The following is a 22,262-nucleotide window of genomic DNA, read 5'->3' as shown; positions in this document are numbered from 1 at the left end:
AGAACAGATAGCAAGAGAAACCTTTATTTTGCACCACGTGTTGTGGGAAATACTACAAGAATTAGTCATTATTGCTGAGACCATGTGAAGTTACAGTGCATGGATTAAAAGGGACAGCGGCAATATTGATACAAAATTGATTGAATAACAGGGAGCAGCGAGTAAGGGTCAATGGATGTTTCTCAGGCTGGAAGAAGGTCTGTAATGGAGTTCCCATGGGTCAGTATTGGGTCCCTTGCTTTTTCTGATATATATGATCTAGATCTTGGTGTGTGGGGGACAATTTCAAGGTTGGCAGATGACACAAAACTTGGAAGTACTGTAAACTGAAGAGGATGGTGTGGAGCTTCAAAAGGACAAAGGCAAGTTGGTGGAGTGGGCAGATAGGTGGCAGATGAAGTTCAGTGCAGAGAAATGTGAGGTGATGTAATTTGATAGGAAGAACATGGAGAACCGTGATAAGCTGAGGGGTAAAATTGTTAAAGTGGTGCAGGGGTACCTGGGTGTGTGTATGCATAGATCATTGAATGTGGCAGACAGGTGGAGGGAGCAATTATTAATGCATATAGCTTTATTACTGTGGGCACAGAGTGCAAGAGCAATGAGGTAATGCTGAACTTCTACAAGACACGAGTTAAACCTCGGCTGGATATTGTCTGGAATTTTTGGATCTTGTGCCGTCAAGCAAGAACCCCTGCCGCAAGTTTCCCAGCGGCATGGGGTGGGGTCAATTGGTAATCCCATTGACCGTGGTGGCACCACCGGCAAATGGTGGGCCACCTGCCGCGAGAAGCACACTGAGGGGAACGTGGAGAATCCCCCACCCCCACCCAATTGTGTACAGTTCTGGACACCACACTATAGGAAGGATATGAACAAGTTGGAGGGCGCGTTGAGGAGATTTACAAAATAGTTCCAGGCGTGAGAAACTTCAGTGATGAGGATAGATTGGAGAGGTTGGGATTGTTCTCCTTGGAGAGAAGAAGGATAAGAGGAGATTGGATAGAGATGCTCAAAATCAGGAGGGTCCGGACAGAGTAGACGGGGGAAAAACTCTTCCCGCTCGCGAAGGGATCGAGAACGAGAGAGCACGGATTGAAAGTGATTTGCAGAAGAAGCAAATGTGATGCGAGGAAAACCGTTTTCACCCAGCGAGAGGTTGGGGTATGGAATTCACGGCCTGGAAGTGTGGTGGAGGCGGGTTCAATCGAGGCATTAGATGATCATTTGAATAAAAATAATGTACAGGGGAAAAGAGAGGGGAATGACGCTAAATCATGATGCTCGATCGGAGAGCTGATGCAGACACAATGGGCGAATGGCCACGTGCGCCGTAGCAATTCTATGATTATATTGTATAAATAGGAAAGGCATTTGAAACCATTCTCTCAGTCTGGAATGTAATTCTTCTACTGTGTTCCAGGCAGTGACAACACGTTAAACAATCAGGCTGTAAACCGTTTTGGAATACCTTGAGGTTGTGAAAGACGTGGAAACGCAAGTTTTTAATCTTCTATCTAGAGAGAGGAAGAACCCGCAAACTGCGACTCTCACCATCCAAATTGCTCGGAAAATGATTTAATTAATTTGAAATGAATTTAATCTGTCAGCGTGTGACATTGCAGACGCTTCCCTTGAGGATATTCCTGTCCCTGTGTGCACTGTTAAGGATCTTAATCACTTGTAATAATGAAACACCAAAACCAGAATCCGAAAGCAACTCTGTGAAGAGAATTCAAGATAACTTTCAGAACAAACATTCCTCCCCATTGCAGTTGACCTTATCAATGTTTACATAGGTCACAACCTGTGCTAAATGGGAACAAGCTGCCTGCATAGATGTGTCCAGACGTCACAATGTTTTCTGTAAAGACTATCCGGCCATTGAGGGAGGGCAGGAAATGTGTTGACCATAACCAAGTTGAGAAACAGGAATGAGGAGACAGTCGTGGCCTGCTATCATTTTCTCTGCGGGATAAGATAACTGGTGATTTAAGAGCAATTTGAAAAAAAATCGAAAACAATAGGAGGATGAGTGAAAATAGCATCCCTATCAGTAGGGGCGCGTTGGTCCCTCTTCTTGTAAGCAACTCAGGCTAAGGCACATCCAGCCCCTCCTTCCTGTTCCCAGATACAGAAACTATCCAAGGGATAAAACACCCAGGATAAAATTCAGAAGGACAGTCACTTGGGGAAACTGGAGTTATAACCTCCCTGAGTGTGGAGCCGAGGAAGATGTTATCCTTCAGCCTGCTGAGTTTGGCGCTCTCTGCTGCGTTTCAAACCGCAGCTTCCTTTGGTAAGTCATAGCAAAGACATTGCCACCATTTTGAAAGCTGGAATGTAACAATATTTAAAGCAGCTGGTGGCATAAGCCAAATGAGAATAACTATCATTGCAATTGTATCTGGATTGAGGCAATGCCATCACAGATAACAAGAGAAACCTTTATTTTGCACCATGTGTTGTGGGATGTACCACCAGAGTTAGTGATTATTGCTGAGACCATGTGAAGTTACAGTTCATGGATTAAAAGGGACAGCGGCAACGTTGATACAAAATTGACTGAATAACAGAGCAGAGTATCAGTTTAGCTCAGATGGTTAGTGTAGTTACGCATAATTACTGTAGTTGGATCTTGTTAACCTTATCACTAGTATCAATGTTAAAGTAAAGAACTCATGCAATTATTGTTATAGTTACTCAATAAACCTTTTGTTACCACTGGACGCGTTCGAGTCTTCATCGAGATTCAGAAGACCTCATCAGTAACCGAGGTTTGAGTAACACATATTACACTCCGTAGTTAATCAAAGCACACAGAGAAGTGTAATAAAAGATAATACAGGAGCCTAATAAAAGATTGCTGTTAGTGTTTGAGCTGTAGTTTTCTTGCCATTAATCGGCGAGGATTTTTTTTATTGCAAGGTACAGACTGTTTTCAATTGAGGCAAATTTACAGGCCTTGGGTGACTGTGCGGAGTGCCCGAGGATGTGTAGTTTAGATGGGGATAGGGGTTATAGGGATAGGGCGAGGGAGTGGGCTTAGGTAGGATGTTTGTTCAGATAGTCGGCACAGACTCGATGGGACGAATGGCCTCCTTCTGCACTGTAGGGATTCTAGGGTTCTATTCCATGGACTCGGAGTCCAAGAAATTGCTATTATTCCAATCATCTTTACATTCTTCGAAACGCCTATTCTAAATCATTTCTCAGTCATTTTTATTGAAATATTCCCTTCCTGACGGCCTTTCAAGAAACACTTAAGATGTAACTAACCAGTGCCTTTTAATAATTTAGCTGAGGTTCCCCGTGCCCTCCAACCACATTCTTTCTGGGAATTTTTAATTTCCTTCGTCTTTCTCTGCACCATGGTTGACTTTTGGAATTTGAATTGTTCAGTTTTTGCGCCCCCTCCAGTTGCATTATGATCATTGTTGCATTGTCACTATACTCAATCTCATCATCCCTTCATTCATTCAGACTCAAGCCTTGCAGTAGGTGAACAGCCGAGGGACTGGAAGCTCTGTGCCCTCAGTCAGTGCCTGTTTGAATGGACCTGCTGTGGTTCGATGGGCAGAGAGAGGGTTGTGGATTCAAGTCCTGCTCTAGACACTCAAGTACGCATCTACATTGATCCTTGATCTCAATAATTGAGGGAGTACAGCAGCGTCAGACGGGACAAGATACTTAGCAGAAATTCCAGGGAGATTATAATAGTTCCAGGAAACCATCTGAGACCAGGGAGGTCCTGGTCAAACTTTATTCATCAAAGAAAAGAGTATCTGATCATTTATTTCATTGCTGATGATGGGATCTTGCTGTGTGTAACTGAATACAAAGCTCTTTAGAAGTACTGGCATCACGCAAAGTGCTGTTTAATGCTATTAATGTCCTTTCACTATGGTGCAAGTAACTCCTGTGATATTCCTCCATTACTTTTCAGCTTATTACAAAAGTCTCCTGATTGTCGATCTAAAATCATTCTCCTGAACATCAATTTCAAATTGACTTCTCCGTCATTTTTGTTTAAAATATCTTTCTTAAGGGTGGCCTGGTAGCGCAGTGGTTAGCATTGCTGCTTCACGGCGCCGAGGTCCCAGGTTCGATCCCGGCTCTGGGTTACTGTCCGTGTGGAGTTTGTACATTCTCCCCGTGTTGGCGTGGGTTTCGCCCCCACAACCCAAAGATGTGCAGGCTAAGTCGATTGGTCACGCTAAATTGCCCCGTAATTGGAAAAAATGAATTGGGTACTCTAAATTTATTTTCAAAAAAAATGTTGCTGAAGTTTCCCTGCCCCCCCCCCCTCTGGAAACCTTAATTTTGCCTCATTTTTCTGCAAAGCGCAATTTACTTTTGGGAATTACCTTGTCCGGTTTCTCCCCAATCCCCTGCTGCATAGCCCATTCCGAAAAAATATTTTTTAAACTTCCCAATAATTTTCCTCCAGTGTCCTGGAGATTGATCTTCAATTCCTGACAACCCTCGGGAAGGACAGGGACGGGAGCGGCTCTCGGATCGGGCTCATTAGCCAAGCAAGAACCTACAGAAACCATGGCCAGTAACACCGAGCTTCCTCGGTGGGCAAAAGGATAAACTCAGTCGATCAGGCGACGACTGTGGAGAGAAACAGAGTTTACGTTTCAAGACAATGAACTTTCTTCAGAACATCCCGCTGATGAAAGATCATCAATTTGAAACCTTAACTCTGTTTCTCTCTCTCTCTCTCTCTCGGATGCTGACAGGCCTGCTGAACATTTTCAGCATTTTCTGTTTTTATTGCAGATTTGGGGCAGCAGGGTAGCATGGTGGTTAGCATAAATGCTTCACAGCTCCAGGGTCCCAGGTTCGATTCCCGGCTGGGTCACTGTCTGTGTGGAGTCTGCACGTCCTCCCCCTGTGTGCGTGGGTTTCCTCCGGGTGCTCCGGTTTCCTCCCACAGTCCAAAGATGTGCGGGTTAGGTGGATTGGCCATGCTAAATTGCCCGTAGTGTCCTAATAAATGTAAGGTAATGGGGGGGGTTGTTGGGTTAAGGGTATAGGGTGGATACGTGGGTTTGAGTAGGGTGATCATGGCTCGGCACAACATTGAGGGCTGAAGGGCCTGTTCTGTGCTGTACTGTTCTATGTTCTATGTTCCAGCATCTGCAGTATTGTGCTTTTGGCCCTGTAGTCTATGTTTGGGGCTGAATGCTGGAAGAGCGTATCAGGCACTAGATGGTAAATGAGGGTCCTGTTTTTCCTAAATACTAAAATCTCTAGAAATCTTGTACACGTTGAGTCTTTTGTCTCACTTCTGCGTCAGAGCCCTGCTCTGTGAATCTGTAAGTAATGACACCACCGAGAGCTATCCTGGCAGCTGTTGCTATTTGCATGTATTTTAAGTTGATACTTTGTGCAAGTGGACAAAGAGGATCCCCAGCCTGGAAGAGCACCTTCTTCTGGTCTTTTGGCCAACAGCTGCCCTGTATAACCAAAACAGATTAACTGGTTGTTCATCTCATCGCTGTTTTACAGAACATTTGCTGTGTGTGAATTGGTTGCTGAATTTACTCATCTAAGAGTGATCAAAAATAATGAATTATCCATAAGGCACTCAACGTGCTACATAAAATGCTCATTTTTCTTTATTAAGTTTTCAGACTGCATCTTCCACTGGAATCCAGATGTGGCAGCACACATGCAGCCAATCCTCTGTGTAAATGTGTTCCAGAATAAACCAAAGATCATTTTACTCGCACCATTTAAGCCGTGTTTGCACCTTCTACAAGCCAGCTTCCTTTGCATGACGGAGCTGCTCCATGTAAGATGTTCTGTTGGGTAACAGTGTAGCTTCCAGACTTTGCAATTTCCCCAGCTCTCGGTGATACCCGCTTCTTTCTCACTCATCCAGGGCTTCACTCCCCTCTCTCTCCCTCTCTCCCTCACACTCCACTTTCTCAGGATCTCGAGACTCCCCTCACCTTCCATTCCTCTGCTTGTCTCTCCTGTTTTCTGCTTTTTCCTGCCATTCTCCTTCTCCTGTCTCCTGCTCCCAGTGGGCAGTGAAACATGGTGATTGAGGATTTTTAGGACTGTTTTGAATGGTAACGAGGATATACCCGGCACTCTAGGCTGAACAGTGGGTGACACGAACCTGCATAGTTCAGGTGTATACTCGAGTGTTCTACTGCAAGTGCATGTGTGTCTCCGGGGGGCTGTAGAATGACATTGTTTTATTGTTCCTATTGGCAGGGGTGGACCCCTGCTCGGCCTACATCAGCTTGAATGAGCCCTGGCGAAACACGGAGCGGCACATCAACACCTCGCACGGGGCGCCCATGTGCGACAACATTATGGACGGGGAATGGTACCGCTTCACCGGGTTCGCAGGAGACGCCATGCCCACGTTCTGCATCCAGGAGAACTTCTGCGGCACCCACGCGCCCATCTGGCTGAACGGCAGCCACCCCATGCTGCCCGATGGCATTGTCTCAGTACAGGCATGTGCCAGCTTCAACGAGAACTGCTGCCTGTGGAGCGACACAGTGAAGGTGAAGGCTTGTCCGGGGGGTTACTACGTCTACCAGCTTCCTAAGCCCAGTGTCTGTTTCCATGCCTACTGTGGACGTAAGTACTCAATACTCTCCAAGGAGAGAGATGCCAGCTCTGCCAATGAAACTCTCAATAAAGTTTAGCCCCCAACACCAACATCAACCATTCACAGTCTCTGAAGCTCAGATGTTCCCTCTCCTGCATCATTCTTTCAATCCCACCCTCTACATCTTTGAGACTTCCTAAGTGAAACTACAACTTTAATGTCAATTAGTACAAAATTTGGGCTTATATTGGTCACTCTGAATCCATTTTAAATTGGGCATTAATAACCAGAAGAGAGGATTGGATTGGATTGGAGGATTTGTTTATTGTCACGTGTACCGCGATACAGTGAAAAGTATTTTTCTGCGAGCAGCTCAACAGATCATTAAGTACATGGGAAGAAAAGGGAAGAAAAGAAAATACATAATAGGGCAACACAAGGTATACAATGTAACTACATAAGCACCGGCATCGGATGAAGCATCCAGGGTGTAGTGTTAATGAGGTCAGTCCATAAGAGGGTCGTTTAGGAGACTGGTGACAGTGGGGAAGAAGCTGTTTTTGAGTCTGTTCGTGCGTGTTCTCAGACTTCTGTATTTCCTGCCCGATGGAAGAGGTTGGAAGAGTGAGTAAGCCGGGTGGGAGGGATCTTTGATTATGCTGCCCGCTTTCCCCCGGCAGCGGGAGGTGTAGATGGAGTCAATGGATGGGAGGCAGGTTCGTGTGATGGACTGGGCGGTATTCACAACTCTCTGAAGTTCCTTGCGGTCCTGGGCCGAGCAGTTGCCATACCAGGCTGTGATGCAGCCAGATAGAATGCTCTCTATAGTGCATCTGTAAAAGTTGGTAAGGGTTAATGTGGACATGCCGAATTTCCTTAGTTTCCTGAGGAAGTATAGGTGCTGTGGTGCTTTCTTGGTGGTAGCATCGACATGGGTGGACCTCGACAGATTTTTGGAGATGTGCACCCCTAGGAATTTGAAGCTGCTAACCATCTCCACCTCGGCCCCGTTGATGCTGACAGAGGTGTGTACAGTACTTTGCTTCCTGAAGTCAATGACCAGCTCTTTAGTTTTGCCGGCATTGAGGGAGAGATTGTTGTCGCGACACCACTCCACTAGGTTCTCTATCTCCCTCCTGTATTCTGACTCGTCGTTATTCGAGAATCATTCACCCAATCAGTCTGCGTTACCCTAAACTCCAATTCCTGGTATCAGTCGATCGCCCCGTCTCTGCCTTCACAGATTCTAACCAGAAAGTCACCATGTGGCTTGATCACCGATCTAGAGCGCCTGCTCTGACCTTTCCAGCTTAGCAGCTGCTTTTATCCATCCGGCCCCCCAAAAATTATTTAAAAAAAAACAACGCTTCTCGTTTCATTTTTTTTTTAGAAAAACGATGCTCACTCCTTTTCTCTTCTCCCCTCGCAATATTCTCCCCCCGTCTGGGAAGTTGCTGTCTTTTGCCCAAGTGCGGTTGCCCCGCGCTCCCCCCCACTCCCTTCCTGTATCGGAGCTGATAATGAGCGCCAGTGGCCTAGCCACGGCAGAGGCATTGCAAGCTCGCCCTCCATCTCTCCGGTCTCACAGTAGGATACCAGTCAGGAGCAGGAACATTGGTCTGTTGTTTTCTCTCTGCACAGTACCATCTGTGAACAGGCCTAGGAATTCTCTTGGTGCTCGTGGTTCAGTTACACATGATCTAAATTTTCTACTGTTATGTGAAAATATATATTTATATGTACTTCACTTGTAATATAGGAATGGTGCATTGGATTGTAATTTTAATCTAATTTTGATTCAATATTACACTGCCGCTAATATCCTGTTCGCCACTTCCTTATTACCTGATGAATTTGTTTGCTTATTTTTATTCCTACACAATTATTACGTGTTTGCATGTTTTTAACCAGATTATCTAATCTATTTTTTTTCCAAGCAGCTTGCAACCCACTTCAGCTGTTACTCTGCAAATGTATTTCTTGAATAAAATTCCATTATTATTATGATTATTATTGCTAAGCCTCCAGGATCTCTCCACCATTTGTTTTTTTTTGTACAACTTGGCATGATATAGATTGCAAAGCACAGTAATGGGCCATTTTACCCAACGGATCCATGCTTCCACAGTAGCCTCCTCCTATCCCTCTTCACCTCTCGTCCTACTTCTGGTTCTATGTCTAAATATTTTATTTTTATGTACATTTCAGACGTATTGGTCTTTTCCCTCTCCAGTGAGTTAATTCCGCTGACACCTATCCCTTACACCTGCTGCCTCAGACTGCTGTCTAGAAATCAGCAGCTGTAACTTCATAGGAAGGCAAAACCACATCACAAGACTTTAAACCCCCTCAGATCCTTTGACCTGCAAGGCTTTTGTTCACTTCAAAGCAAAATAGCTTTTAGTAGCCTGTAATTGACAGCTTCCCTTCGCGCTTGAAGGAATCTCAAGTAGCCTGCTGTGAAACTAACTGCAATGTTTATAAATATTTTGCTATGATTGACAGCTCATGACCACATCAAAAGCAGTTGAGTGCTTTCTGCTGAGAGGATGTGAAAGCACTTAACTCCTAGATGTTTATAAACATTGTGCCGATCCTGTTTTTCCCAATGCTGGATTCTCCAATGCATCAGCAACTCCGCTACCAGTGGAGGGCAGCGGAGAATCCAGCCCCATAACTCTTGAGTGCATCTGAATATCACAGTCCTTTCCTGAAATGCCTCCCCGTCACGTTTTGTTAATAACTATTCTGCTTATGAGAGCAGCATGTCACCTGCCTGTCCCGCAATGTCAGGTGAGATTGTAGAATAATAGACTCCTATAGAAGAAAAGGAAGTCGTTCAATCTATTGTATCTTTGCCCGCTTTCAAATGATTCCTATGGCCTGCACGTATTCCCTGCTCAAGTATGTATCCGCTTCTGAAAGTTACTATCGAATCTGCTTCCACTGCCCTTTTAGGAATTGCGCTCCAGATTAGAATAACTACCTATGCCAAATGAGTGTGGCGGTCCAAGAGGGGAACTCACCATCAGTCTCTCGGGGGTAATTAGGGATCGGAACAAAATGTTGGCTATGCTCACATCACACACGGAGAATGGGTAAAAAAACAAACTGGCTGTGTCAATTATTTTGTCCTCATTCCCCCCCCCCCCCCCCCCCCTCCCCTCCCACCATGGGACAATTGTTTTAAGTCTGCCTCCTCTAGTTACCGGCTCACTGGCGAGTGGAAACAGAGCTGCTGGTAATATGTTAAAAGGTTGGTATGTGGCAAGCGCCTCACAAATGTCACACACGATGCTTGCAGCATCTTCCCTGTCACGTTTGCCGATCTGACCTACAGCTGTGGTTTTGACCCTTCACCCTCGCTACTTTCTGATTCTCTCCTCACCCAATGTAATAGAAAATCGTCAGGCTGCCCAGCATTTTATAGAAGACCCCACACACCATTTAGTGATTGTCTCCACATTGATGTCTACTGACGCTGCAAACAGGTGCGTTAGGCTTAGGAGATAACTGAACCCTCGCGTAAAGACCCAATTCCACCCCCCCATTTTAAGTATCACACATTCTATCTCTGTTTTCAGATTTCTCTTCTGCCTTTGCTGCATCCACCTTTATAATGTGAGCAGCCTATGTTAGCTTGTTGCGCTGCAATTCTGCCCTGCTGCCAATAGGGGTGCTGCAGCTTGTCCCAAGCCTTTCTTGTACCAAGACATCATTGCCTTTTTTGAAAATGCTACCCTCTGATTGAGCCAGCATTTTATCTTCGCCAGATTTCTACGACATATGTGATGTGGCGGACTGTGTGGGGCACTGTGACGGTGAAGAGGAATGCCATTGTAATGAAGGAACCATCCTGGGCCCAGACTCCCAGACATGTCTAGGTAAGGCATTTGAAAGGATTCTATACTCATGGGAAGGTGTGCATAACCTCGTGATGAAAGAAGAAAGGCAGTGAGGATAAAATATTCTTCAATCCAAGCAGAATTTATCTAAAGGTTGACTAATTGGTCAAACATTATTTTGTGATATTTTAAACAATTATGGATCCTGTTATTCAGGGGCAGAGAGCGTTTCTGGATGTGACCATGTTGGATTACTCAGCTTGCAAATCTACATGGGGTCCACAGAAACATGCCATTGTGCCCAACCAGTCCATCAAGCACTACACGTGCCATCTCCCACTGCACGGTCATCTATCAGCATGTTCTTCTATTCCTCTCTCCTTCACCCACTGCTGCAGCTTCCCATTAGTTGCACCTATGCTGCTCATTATCACAATGCTTTCTGTGGGATCTTGCTGTGTGCAGCTTGTCAGCCGTGGTCCCTACATTCCAAAAATGCCTCAATGGGTGCAAAGTCCTTCACGGCAGCCTGAACTTGTGAACAGCATGAGGTACGTCTGCAAACATTTTTTTTGTGAGATACATAAAATGTGCACACATCATTATCCTATAATAATTCCGAAGCATTTGGAAGGATGAGCTAGATGGGCTGAATGGACTTCCTAAGCTGGACTATTCAAAAGATGGGTTTTGCAGTTTGTAATCGGGTAATAATAAATTACAAATTAAGTGTGGATTGTGGCACATCGATGCAGGAAAGGTTTGTGGTGCAGTAGGGTAAAGCCCTTGCCTCGGTGTCAGAAGATCCAGGCTCGAGTTCCACCCCAGGGGATCCCATCCCATCTGGCCCAGGGGACTTGTCTATTTTGACATTTTCTAAAATTGCTAACACCTCCTCCTTTTGAACCTCAATTCCATCTAGCCTGGTCGACTGAACCTGAGTGTTCTCCTCGACAACATTGTCTTTCTCCAGTGTAAACACTGACGAAAAATATCCATTTAATGCTTCCCCTATCGCCTCTGATTCCATTAGTGTTTGCATTGGACACGTCTTAAATCATCTTGGTTTACACCTTAATTCAATTAGTTGTTTTGACTTCCATACTCACTGAGATATACTGTAGACTAGTTTGGGGTGAGTCAGATGGAATGCAGTGATCTGTTCCAATTCTGTTCTCTTGTTCTGAACATTTATTGCAAATGTTAGCAATAAATAAATACAGTTGGATGGTCAATGGTATGTTATGAAATATGTCCTGAGATTGTATATCTCTCATGTTTAATGCCTGCCCTCCCACCTATATAGACATCAATGAATGCGAAGACAATAATGGGGGTTGCAGTGAGGTGTGCATCAATCTGCAGGGCTCCTTCCGTTGCGAGTGTGGGATTGGAAAGTCATTGGGCAGCAACGCTGTGACTTGTGAAGGTGAGTGAAAGCTCCTGACTTGGAAAACATCTGATTAGGTGGGAATTTCGATCCAGCTTGCTCCTTTGGGAACTGTTTGAGGTTGTAGGGCTGTTGGGAATGCTGTGTCTGGAGGAATATATGAAGTTGAAGCAACAGTGGGTGTGTCGCCCTAAGAGGCAGAAGGTAGAGCTGTTCCTGGTACCATCCATAGAACCTCTGTTCACAGCGATTCTGAATTGGACTGGAATTTGCGTCTGAATGGTTTGATTGAATGTCCTCTGATTTTACCGGCAGTTATCTCTCAGTGGGCCATCACATCACTGAGTCACATTCAAATCAGTGACCCATTTTTTGACTGACTGTCAGAGGCACTCGATGCAACATTGACTGTTAAACCTTAGAAGGACAGCACAGAAGGAGGCCATTCAGCCTGTCATGTCCATGCCAGCTCCCTGTAACCTCGGCCAATCGAACTCCCCAGTCCTTCCCCTCATAGCCTTGCAAGTTATATCACTTCAAAGAATTATCTCATTCTCTTTTGAAAGCCACAAACATTCCAGATCTTAACCACTCGCTTTTTAAAAAAAATCCTCATGTCCCCTCTGATTCTTTGCCAATCATCTTAAACCCATCTGGTTTGTGAATGCCCTCCAGGGAAGGAAATCTGCCGTCCTTACCGGGTCTGACCTACATGTGACTCCAGATCCACAGCAATGCGGTTAACTCTTAACCACCCTCAAAGAGCGATTGGGGGTGGGCAATAAATGCTGGCCTTGCCAGTGATGCCAACATTGCATGAATGAATAAAGAAACAAAATCAATGTCCTGTGGTTTTTTTCAACCCTTCTGCCAGTTTTCACCTCTGCACTCGACCCAGACCCCTCATGATTTTGAACATCTCTATCAAATCTCCCCTCGCCGTTCTCCAAAGAAAAGAAGCTCAGCTTCATTCCTGCTTCCTTGTCACTGAGGTCTCTCATTCCTGGAACCATATATTAATCAGATGGATATAATTGCACTCTTTGGATTGGCATTGTCCAGTGTTGTTTTAATTCTCACTCTCCGAGAAGAGTGTGTCTTTTATTAAGGAGTTAATTCAGTGAAACGTAAGCGATTTGTTGTGATTTGTTTTTGGAATATCGGTGAGACTCTGGTGAAGAGTCGCGGGTGAATCGTGTGTAATGCCGCCAGAAGCTTCACACGTGAGGAAGATGACCGTGCGGCGCAGTGGCTGCTCAAGTTCATTGAGTAACGCTATTTTACTTTAGTTCCCCTCTGCTCGATGAAGTGTTCTGCTTGATTCCGCAGATATTGAAGGCTGTAGCAACAATAATGGCGGCTGCAGCCACGACTGTGTGTTGATGGATGGAGGGTATCAGTGCCAGTGTCCTCGTGGATTAATGCTCTCTGAGGACAACCACACCTGCCAAGGTAAATCCAGCTCCCCTGGTTTGACTGTAAGCTAGTTACACGTGCAATTGGATTTACTGACCACATTAGTGAAAAGCGGTGCTTATTTGCTTTGTCTCACTCCTCCCTCCACACCCCCTCACCTGAGGGTCCCCAAACGGTGGGTCACGACCCCCAGTGGATGGCATTTTGGGGTTACTATCTCCCAGGCAGCAATGGTGGCCATAGAGGTCAGACCAAGTTTGACAGCTGCAAGGTCCCTTCCAATGATATCTTCGTGCATGTCAATGGGTGTGGCCTAATCATCCATACTCTGATTCTCCCATCATGCAAGGCTTTTTTGCTTTTCCCAGGGCCAATTCAGTTGTTTTAAGAACTCCAACCCCATTGGTAAACTGCTCACCACCCCTCCCACTAATCAGCTCAACCATAAGAACATAGGAACTAGGAGCAGGAGTAGGCCATCTGGCCCTTCGAGCCTGCTCCGCCATTCAATGAGATCATGGCTGATCTTTTGTGGACTCAGCTCCACTTTCCCACCCGAACACCATAACCCTTAATCCCTTTATTCTTCAAAAAGCTATCTATCTTTACCTTAAAAACATTTAATGAAGGAGCCTCAACTGCTTCACTGGGCAAGGAATTCCATAGATTCACAACCCTTTGGGTGAAGAAGTTCCTCCTAAAATCAGTCCTAAATCTACTTCCCCTTATTTTGAGGCTGTCCCCTAGTTCTGCTTTCACCCGCCAGTGGAAACAACCTGCCCGCATCTATCCTATCTATTCCCTTCATAATTTTATATGTTTCTATAAGATCCCCCCTCATCCTTCTAAATTCCACCAAGTACAGTCCCAGTCTACTCAACCTCTCCTCTTAATTCCCCCTCAACTCTGGGATTAACCTAGTGAACCTCCTCTGCAAACCCTCTAGCCTGTAGGTCCTTTCTCAGGTAAGGGGACCAAAACTGAACACAATACTCCAGATGTGGCTTCACTAACACCTTATACAGTTGCAGCATAACCCCGCTCAACAATTTCTCCTGCGCCCCACTCAAACTTTCTAATCCTCCTGCCACCATTTCTTAATCTGGGGGTCCCAGGAAGTCTGGGGCATTAAAATTGGGTCACTTTGGGAAAATGTTTGGGAAGCGCTGCCTTTACCTAATGCCACCGCCTTACTTCTCTCTTGTTGTCTCTTTGCCGTGGCCAGTTCCTGTGCAGTGCAAGTCGGAGTCGATCGAAGTGGCTGTACCCAAGGATTTGGTAGGCGGTTTGGAATTGTATCTACTGAATTACTCGTGTAAAGCCCTTTCCAACGGGACTCATGCCAACATCAACTTTAATCTCAAATCTTGCGGCACAGCCATTGAGGTAACAACGGGGAGACGGTGGGGTAGCGGTAATGTGATGAATAATCCAGAGGACCAGGCTAATGCCCTGAGGACATGGGTTCAAATCCCACCATACACAACAAAAGAAATCGAGCGAAAGTTGATGAGGAGTTGCTGAAATGTGTTGCCACTGTGCCTCATTTGGTAGCCTTTGTGCACAAGATGGTGGCATAACACAAGGTCTCACCAAATAACAATGTGAGAATAATCAGATAATCTGTTAGTGATCTGGATGAAGGGATAAATATTGGCTAGGACATCTGAGAGAACCCCCACATCACCAACAATCTGTCCTGGTCCACCCACAGCAAGGCTACCACCAAGAAAGCACCACAGCGCCTACGTTAGGTGGATTGGCCATGATATATTGCCCTTAGTGTCCAAAAATGTCAGGGGGGGGGTTACCAGGTTACATGGATAGGGTGGAGGTGTGGGCTTAGGTGGGGTGCTCTTTCCAAGGGCCGGTGCAGACTCGATGGGCCAAATGGCCTCCTTCTGCACTGTCAATTCTATGGCTGCCAGAGCAATTTGAATTAAATTCGTAAATCTGGAATATAAAGCTAGTCTCAGTAATGGCAACTGTGAAACCTTCGATAAAACCCCATCAGGTTGACTAATGACCTTTAGGGAAGGAAATCTGCCGTACTTACCCGGTCTGGCCTACATGTGACTCCACAGCAATGTGGTTGTCTCTTAACCTCTCCCCGACAAGCCACTCAGTGCAAGGGCAATTAGGGATGGAGAGTGGGCAACAAATATTGATCTCGCTAGTGACACCCACATCCCATGAAAGGAATGTTCTGGAATGATCAAGTCGACCCTATAAATATAGAAAACATATGCAAACCCACTGCAGGGCTTATGTGTATGTATCGTCCTCTTATTTTCTCTCCCTCCTGGTCCTTGCAGTTCTATATTGGCATTGATTAGCCATTCACTGAACAGATCTGTGCTCCAGATATCCGCAATGAGCAATGTCACGGGTGAATAGCTTCGTCTGTACAATTTTATTTTGGGTTAGGATACTTGCAGAGGCTGGACAGTATTGGCTGTTTTCACAATTTGTGTTTTTAACCCTTTTCCTCGAGGTTGTGGGTGACAAGATAATTGCAAGAAACACATTGACGGGAATCCCGAAACAGACTCCGGGCAGTAATGGGGATGTTATCATCCGGACCAGTAAACTAGTCATTCCCATCACCTGCGAGTTCCCCCGCCAGTACACTGTGTCTGAGGGATACGTGCCCAACCCTGCGAATTCCCCACTGCAGATTATGGGCAGGAACCACGGGCTCTTCCCCTTTGCTCTGGAGATCTTTAAATCGAAGGAATTTGACGAGATTTACAAAGATACACCGCCAGTTCTCAAACTCCGAGACTCGCTGTACTTCGGGGTCGAACCTCTCATGCACGTGGATGGGCTTCAGGCCCTAGTTGAGAATTGCTTCGCCACCCCCACACCCAGTGGTGATGACATCATGAAGTATTACCTCATCAAGGATGGGTAAGTGCCAGACTGAGGTAAAACTTCCAGATTTCAGTATAACTACCATGTGATTCCGAGAAATGTTCTTAACCATGTTGCTGAAACACCAATAACCATCCACGAATCTATGAAAGGCTCTGAAGAATGGGCAGGGGAATGAGATTAAATGCATAACCATTTCACAGAGATAGCACAGGCACCTTGGGCCGAATGGCCTCCTTTTTGCGACAAAATTGTATGATTCTTTCCTCCTAAGTTGAATGGGGTCTTATAGTTGGTCAACACGCTCTGGACGTTCATACTGAAGGAAAATGGGAAATCTCCCTAATCATTAAGTTAAAAAAAAATTAGGTTTTTCTTTTATGTAATAAGAATCCCAATAGGCTTCCAAGACAAAGGGGATGCTTAGAAATAAGAAGAATTGGGGGAAATGACTAAAGCATGAGGAGGTAACTTTGAGGGATTCTGGATGAGAGGAAAAGAATCAGCCAGAATCTGGGGTTCAGGGAGGGGTGGGGGGGGGAGGTTTCAACGAGTTAAGCACAGATGGCTGATAGCTGTTACCACTCATAGCTGGGCTGACAGTGGAGGATAGAACCCAAGTTGGAACTCCACGAGCTGGAGCGGCTTACAGAGGGCGAGGCAGAGTGCAGACAAGGATTTCAATCCAGTGCGCCGAGGGACAGAAGGCAACGAAGGTCGGAGGGAACAGGATGGATGGTGAGCAAGCCTGAGGGTGGGACAGGATGGAGGCAGCAGAGATTGCAATGAGTTCAGAGTTTGTGTGGGGTGGAGGTTAGGAAGTCAGTCATGCAAGCACTGGGGTGCAATGTGGGGGAAAAAAACAAAGATAAGATTGAAGACTAAACAAATGGAGCAGAATCTGTGTAAGGGTAGATTTTGCTTTGAGATACAGAAGAGCTTGATAGATCAATTCCCATATCGTTGAGACAGATACATAAATTCTGTAAGATCAAAGGGTGAAACTGTGACATTTTGATCATTCTAAATCAGGCAATGTTTGTTCTGATTCGCTGCATAACTTTTCCCTAAATAACTCAGCTACTTGGCAGTCGAAGTAACGTTCTTCCGTTGCTGAATAACAAATATTTCTGACAATGATATTTCTCCGATACAAACTCTGTCAATACAAAATCTAGCAACTCAAGGGAGCCCAAGTCTACAAACTCACTCACCAATCTCCAAATGAACTTAACTTTACACGCCAATGTCTGAGGGCAGATTCTATACACCGACCTGCTATGATCAAGAGCCCTCAGATGAACGAGATTTACGTCGGTGAAACTTGTTCGCCTGAATCTATTTACTGAAGACTGTTGGATAATTCTTTTTTATATACTACCCTAAACAAATCCCTTGTTCCTGCTTTCCTAGCTGCATCAATGATGATACTGTCAAACAAGAAACATCCACGGACCACTTAGTGAAACATTTTTACGTTCCCGTCTTCAAGTTTGTGGGAAAAGACAATAAGGTAAGCATTTCCCTCTCAAGAAAGGTGAAGGTTCAAGGTGCACCCCAAGGGGTTAAACAGATGGTGAATTCTGTTCAACCAGACATGCGTGGGGCCTGTGACGTTCTGTCACACTCACTCAATCACAGGAGCAGAATCTGGTACACACTTGTCCTGATATCCCTTGGTTATAAGAAGCTACTGATTGTGTCTGTGAGTGCTATCTGGTTAGGAATTGCGATTGTGATTTCAGTGAGGATGTGGCTTGCGATTTTAAGTCACGCAATTAACATTGAGTTTGAGGCCTGTATGACATTGCCAATTCAGATTGGAATTATGAGCTATATTGTGTTTAGGGCCCCGCATTCCCCTCACCCCGTCTCACTTTGTGGGAAGCTGGGTTGGAAAAACAGGCAGAGAAGACAGCACGGCCAGTTTGGATGGATCAATCCCGAGTATTGATCATCAAATTTAACATTGAGAAAATTGGCGAGCGTTGTGTCCAAGCCTGGGCACTGAAACAATGATCTCACGGCCTTAGGGAGAGAGCAGAGGAGATTTACCAGGATGGTAGCGGGGATGAGGGGAGTTATGGGGAGTGCACTGGATTGTTCTGCTCAGAGCGGAGAAGGTAAAGAGAAGATTCGCTGGAGGTGTTCAAATTCACGAATGGTTTTGATAGAATGAATGAAGAGAAGCTGTTTCCATTGACAGGGGAGTCGAGAGCGAGAGGGCGCAAATTGAAGGTGATTGGTTCAAGAACCAGACGTGATGTGAGGAAAATAAAACTTACACACAGAGTTTTTTTTAAAGTTAGAGTACCCAATTCATTTTTCCAATTAAGGGGCAATTTAGCGAGGCCAATGCACCTACCCTGCACATCTTTGGGTTGTGGGGGCGAAACCCACGCAGACACGGGGAGAATGTGCAAACTCCACATGGACAGTGAGCCGGGGCCGGGATCGAACCTAGGACCTTGGCGCCGTGAGACAGCAGTGCTAACCACTGCGCCGCCGTGCTGCCCTCACAAGAGTATTTCTGACATGAAATGAAAAATGAAATGAAAATCGCTTATTGTCACGAGTAGGCTTCAAATGAAGTTACTGTGAAAAGCCCCTAGTCGCCACATTCCGGCGCCTGTCCGGGGAGGCCGGTACGGGAATCAAACCGTGCTGCTGGCCTGCTTGGTCTGCCTTCAAAGCCAGCGATTTAGCCCTGTGCTAAACAGCCCCAGACATGGAATGTATGGTTGATAGGATGGTTGAAGCAGATTCAATAGGAGCCCAAAAAAGAAAGAATTGAAGGGAACAGAATGGAATTATAGGGTTGTGAGGTAAGAGCTGGGACATGGGACAATGGGCCGAATGGCGGCCTCCTGAACTGTATCGGTTTGTGATTCAGGCACCCCAGCCCTGTGACTTACTGATCAGCCCACCCACTGATTGACTCATAAAATCTGCTCCCACGATTGGGTTTCAGGCTGAGGTTGTGATGATGCACTGACACTTGATCCGCTCCCCCCCCCCACTGCAGAAAGTCTACCTTCACTGCCGCGTCTTGGTGTGTGGGGCCTTGGACACCAACTCACGATGTTCGCAGGGCTGCCGCAGGCGGATCCTCAGGTCCACCAAGACGGAGGACACGGGTCACCGGTGGGACCATCTCCTCAGCGGAGGCCCGATAGTGATCGACGTCGAGTAATGGAAGTTGGAGCATCCGGAACATTCCGTCAGCCTCTTTCGAGAGCTTTTAATTTGTGCGTCATACATAAACAGCAAAAAAAATGAATTGTTGCTTTTTTTTTCTGTAGTGAAACATATTCTGTTTGTTTTCTGGTATTAATGAAAATTAATTTTCTTCTGGACACTAAATGAATAAATATCACACTGCAGCATAATGTTTTCGGTCAATTTTGAATATAATACCTCAATGATAGTCCTGAGTAATTTTCCATTTTAATAAAGTCACTTCAAAGTGTATTCGGAATCAAATTTATTGTCAACAATGTGGACGAAACACACGTTCTCCTCTCCTTGCTCCTGAATCTCAGAATTCCTACTCTTAACCAGACATGGAAGCACGGTAGCATTGTGGATAGCACAATCGCTTCACAGCTCCAGGGTCCCAGGTTCGATTCCAGCTTGGGTCACTGTCTGTGCGGAGTCTGCACATCCTCCCCGTGTGTGCGTGGGTTTCCTCCGGGTGCTCCGGTTTCCTCCCACAGTCCAAAGATGTGCAGGTTAGGTGGATTGGTCATGATAAATTGCCCTTAGTGTCCAAAATTGCCCTTAGTGTTGGGTGGGGTTACTGGGTTATGGGGATAGGGTGGAGGTGTTAACCTTGGGTAGGGTGCTCTTTCCAAGAGCCGGTGCAGACTCGATGGGCCGAATGGTCTCCTTCTGCACTGTAAATTCTATGTAAAACCCCTTCCTGGCCCTCATGTTGTGATTACATAGAACATAGAACAGTACAGGCCCTTCGGTCCACGATGTTGTTCCGACCCTATTGGTCGTAACCAGGGAATCGACTGAAGAATCCTCTCCTCCCATCTTTGGGCCCCCTCCTGTTCCCAATCAACACACTAATTCCCAATGATATCATCCCGAGACGTGACACCAGGTTCTACATCGATATTAACGCCACCCAGCTCCACCTCAACACCGCCTCTCTCAACCGTCTGCTGTTTTTCCAACACTCGGTCCTGGATGAGCTGAGATGTCTTCCGGTAGAACTTTGAGAAGACTCGAGCTCCACCTCCTACTCATCAATTCCAACCCCCTCCTTGCTTACTGCCTCAGATTGAATCAGACTCCTTGCGACCTCAGTGTCCTATTTACACCTAAATTGAGGTTCTAACCCTATATTCTCACCATTACCAAGATTTTCACCTCCATTGTACATGTTTCCCTTTTAGGATCCCAATTACCTAAGCTCTGATCTTGTTCAAATGCTTAAACTAGGTCAGCACCCTCTGTACCATTTAACACATATGTTGATTATCATTGCAAACATTTTGTTCCTGCCGATAATTGCTAATATTTGATGATCAGAATGTGTCCAGGTTTTGTTTGAAGTTGAGATGATGTTTCCATTCACATGGTAACCGTAGGAAACCTTTGTAGCATTGGTCTGATGATGTATTCATAGCACACACTGGTTATATAGAAACCTCATGTCTCACTACTCACACACATACTAACTAGCACACACATCCTCACTCCCTCACACTCACAAACTAGCACACACGCTCACTCTCACACACACACTAACTGGCACACACACGCTCACTCTCACACACACACTAACTAGCACACACACGCTCACTCTCACACACACACAATAACTAGCACACACACGCTCACACACACACTAACTGGCACACACACACTCACTCTCACACACACACTAACTGGCACACACACGCTCACTCTCACACACACACTAACTAGCACACACACACTCACTCTCACACACATACTAACTAGCACACACATCCTCACTCCCTCACACTCACAAACTAGCACACACACGGTCACTCTCACACACACACTAACTGGCACACACACGCTCACTCACACACACACACACTAACTGGCACACACTCACTCTCACACACACACTAACTGGCACACACACGCTCACTCACACACACACTAACTAGCACACACACGCTCACTCACACACACACGCTCACTCTCACACACACACACTAACTAGCACACACATCCTCACTCCCTCACACTCACAAACTAGCACACACACGCTCACTCTCACACACACACACTAACTAGCACACACACGCTCACTCACACACACACGCTCACTCTCACACACACACACTAACTGGCACACACACGCTCACTCTCACACACACACTAACTGGCACACACACACTCACTCTCACACACACACACTAACTAGCACACACACGCTCACTCACACACACACGCTCACTCTCACACACACACACTAACTAGCACACACACGCTCACTCACACACACACGCTCACTCTCACACACACACACTAACTAGCACACACACGCTCACTCACACACACACACACTAACTGGCACACACTCACTCTCACACACACACTAACTGGCACACACACACTCACTCTCACACACATACTAACTAGCACACACACGCTCACTCTCACACACACTAACTGGCACACATGTTCACTCTCACACACACACACTAACTGGCACACACACACTCACTCTCACACACACACACTAACTGGCACGCACACACTCACTCTCACACACATACTAACTAGCACACACACGCTCACTCTCACACACACACTAACTGGCACACACACGCTCACTCTCACACACACACACTAACTGGCACACAGACACACACTCTCACACACACACACTAACTGGCACACACACGCTCACTCTCACACACACTAACTGGCACACACACTCACTCACACACACACACTCACTCTCACACACATACTAACTAGCACACACATCCTCACTCCCTCACACTCACAAACTAGCACACACACGCTCACTCTCACACACACTAACTAGCACACACATCCTCATTCTCACACACACACACACACACTCACACTCACACGTGCTATCAGTCCCAACATTGCCACTGGATATGTAATACTAAGCTATAAGAAATATCTTAGCGCA

General features: G+C 45.9%; 1 protein-coding gene across 1 annotated transcript; it reads left to right on the top strand.

Moving 5' to 3' along the window:
* Positions 1-2,152: 2,152 nt before the first annotated feature.
* oit3 (oncoprotein induced transcript 3) lies at positions 2,153-19,576 on the top strand. Its single transcript, XM_038783203.1, has 9 exons — positions 2,153-2,299; positions 6,235-6,609; positions 10,354-10,464; positions 11,732-11,854; positions 13,145-13,267; positions 14,457-14,617; positions 15,726-16,141; positions 17,519-17,618; positions 19,131-19,576. Exons 1-9 carry the CDS (start codon positions 2,236-2,238, stop codon positions 19,296-19,298), a joined length of 1,641 nt encoding a protein of 546 aa, XP_038639131.1. The 5' UTR covers positions 2,153-2,235; the 3' UTR covers positions 19,299-19,576.
* The last annotated feature ends 2,686 nt before the right edge of the window (positions 19,577-22,262 follow it).

The sequence above is a fragment of the Scyliorhinus canicula genome, chromosome 22 (genome assembly GCF_902713615.1).
Source record: "Scyliorhinus canicula chromosome 22, sScyCan1.1, whole genome shotgun sequence".
NCBI lineage: Eukaryota > Metazoa > Chordata > Chondrichthyes > Carcharhiniformes > Scyliorhinidae > Scyliorhinus > Scyliorhinus canicula.
The sequence above is the reverse complement of the archived record's forward strand: the minus strand, read 5'-3'. Positions and strand labels throughout refer to the sequence as shown.

What these genes read in the sequence shown, in the direction of transcription:
- oit3 (XM_038783203.1), top strand. Translation starts at nt 2,236, where the DNA reads ATGTTATCCTTCAGCCTGCTGAGTTTGGCGCTCTCTGCTGCGTTTCAA. An exon ending in GGACAACCACACCTGCCAAG is followed by an intron (nt 13,268 to 14,456) that starts GTAAATCCAGCT and finishes TGCCGTGGCCAG; the next exon opens with TTCCTGTGCAGTGCAAGTCG. An exon ending in TATTACCTCATCAAGGATGG is followed by an intron (nt 16,142 to 17,518) that starts GTAAGTGCCAGA and finishes CTGCTTTCCTAG; the next exon opens with CTGCATCAATGATGATACTG.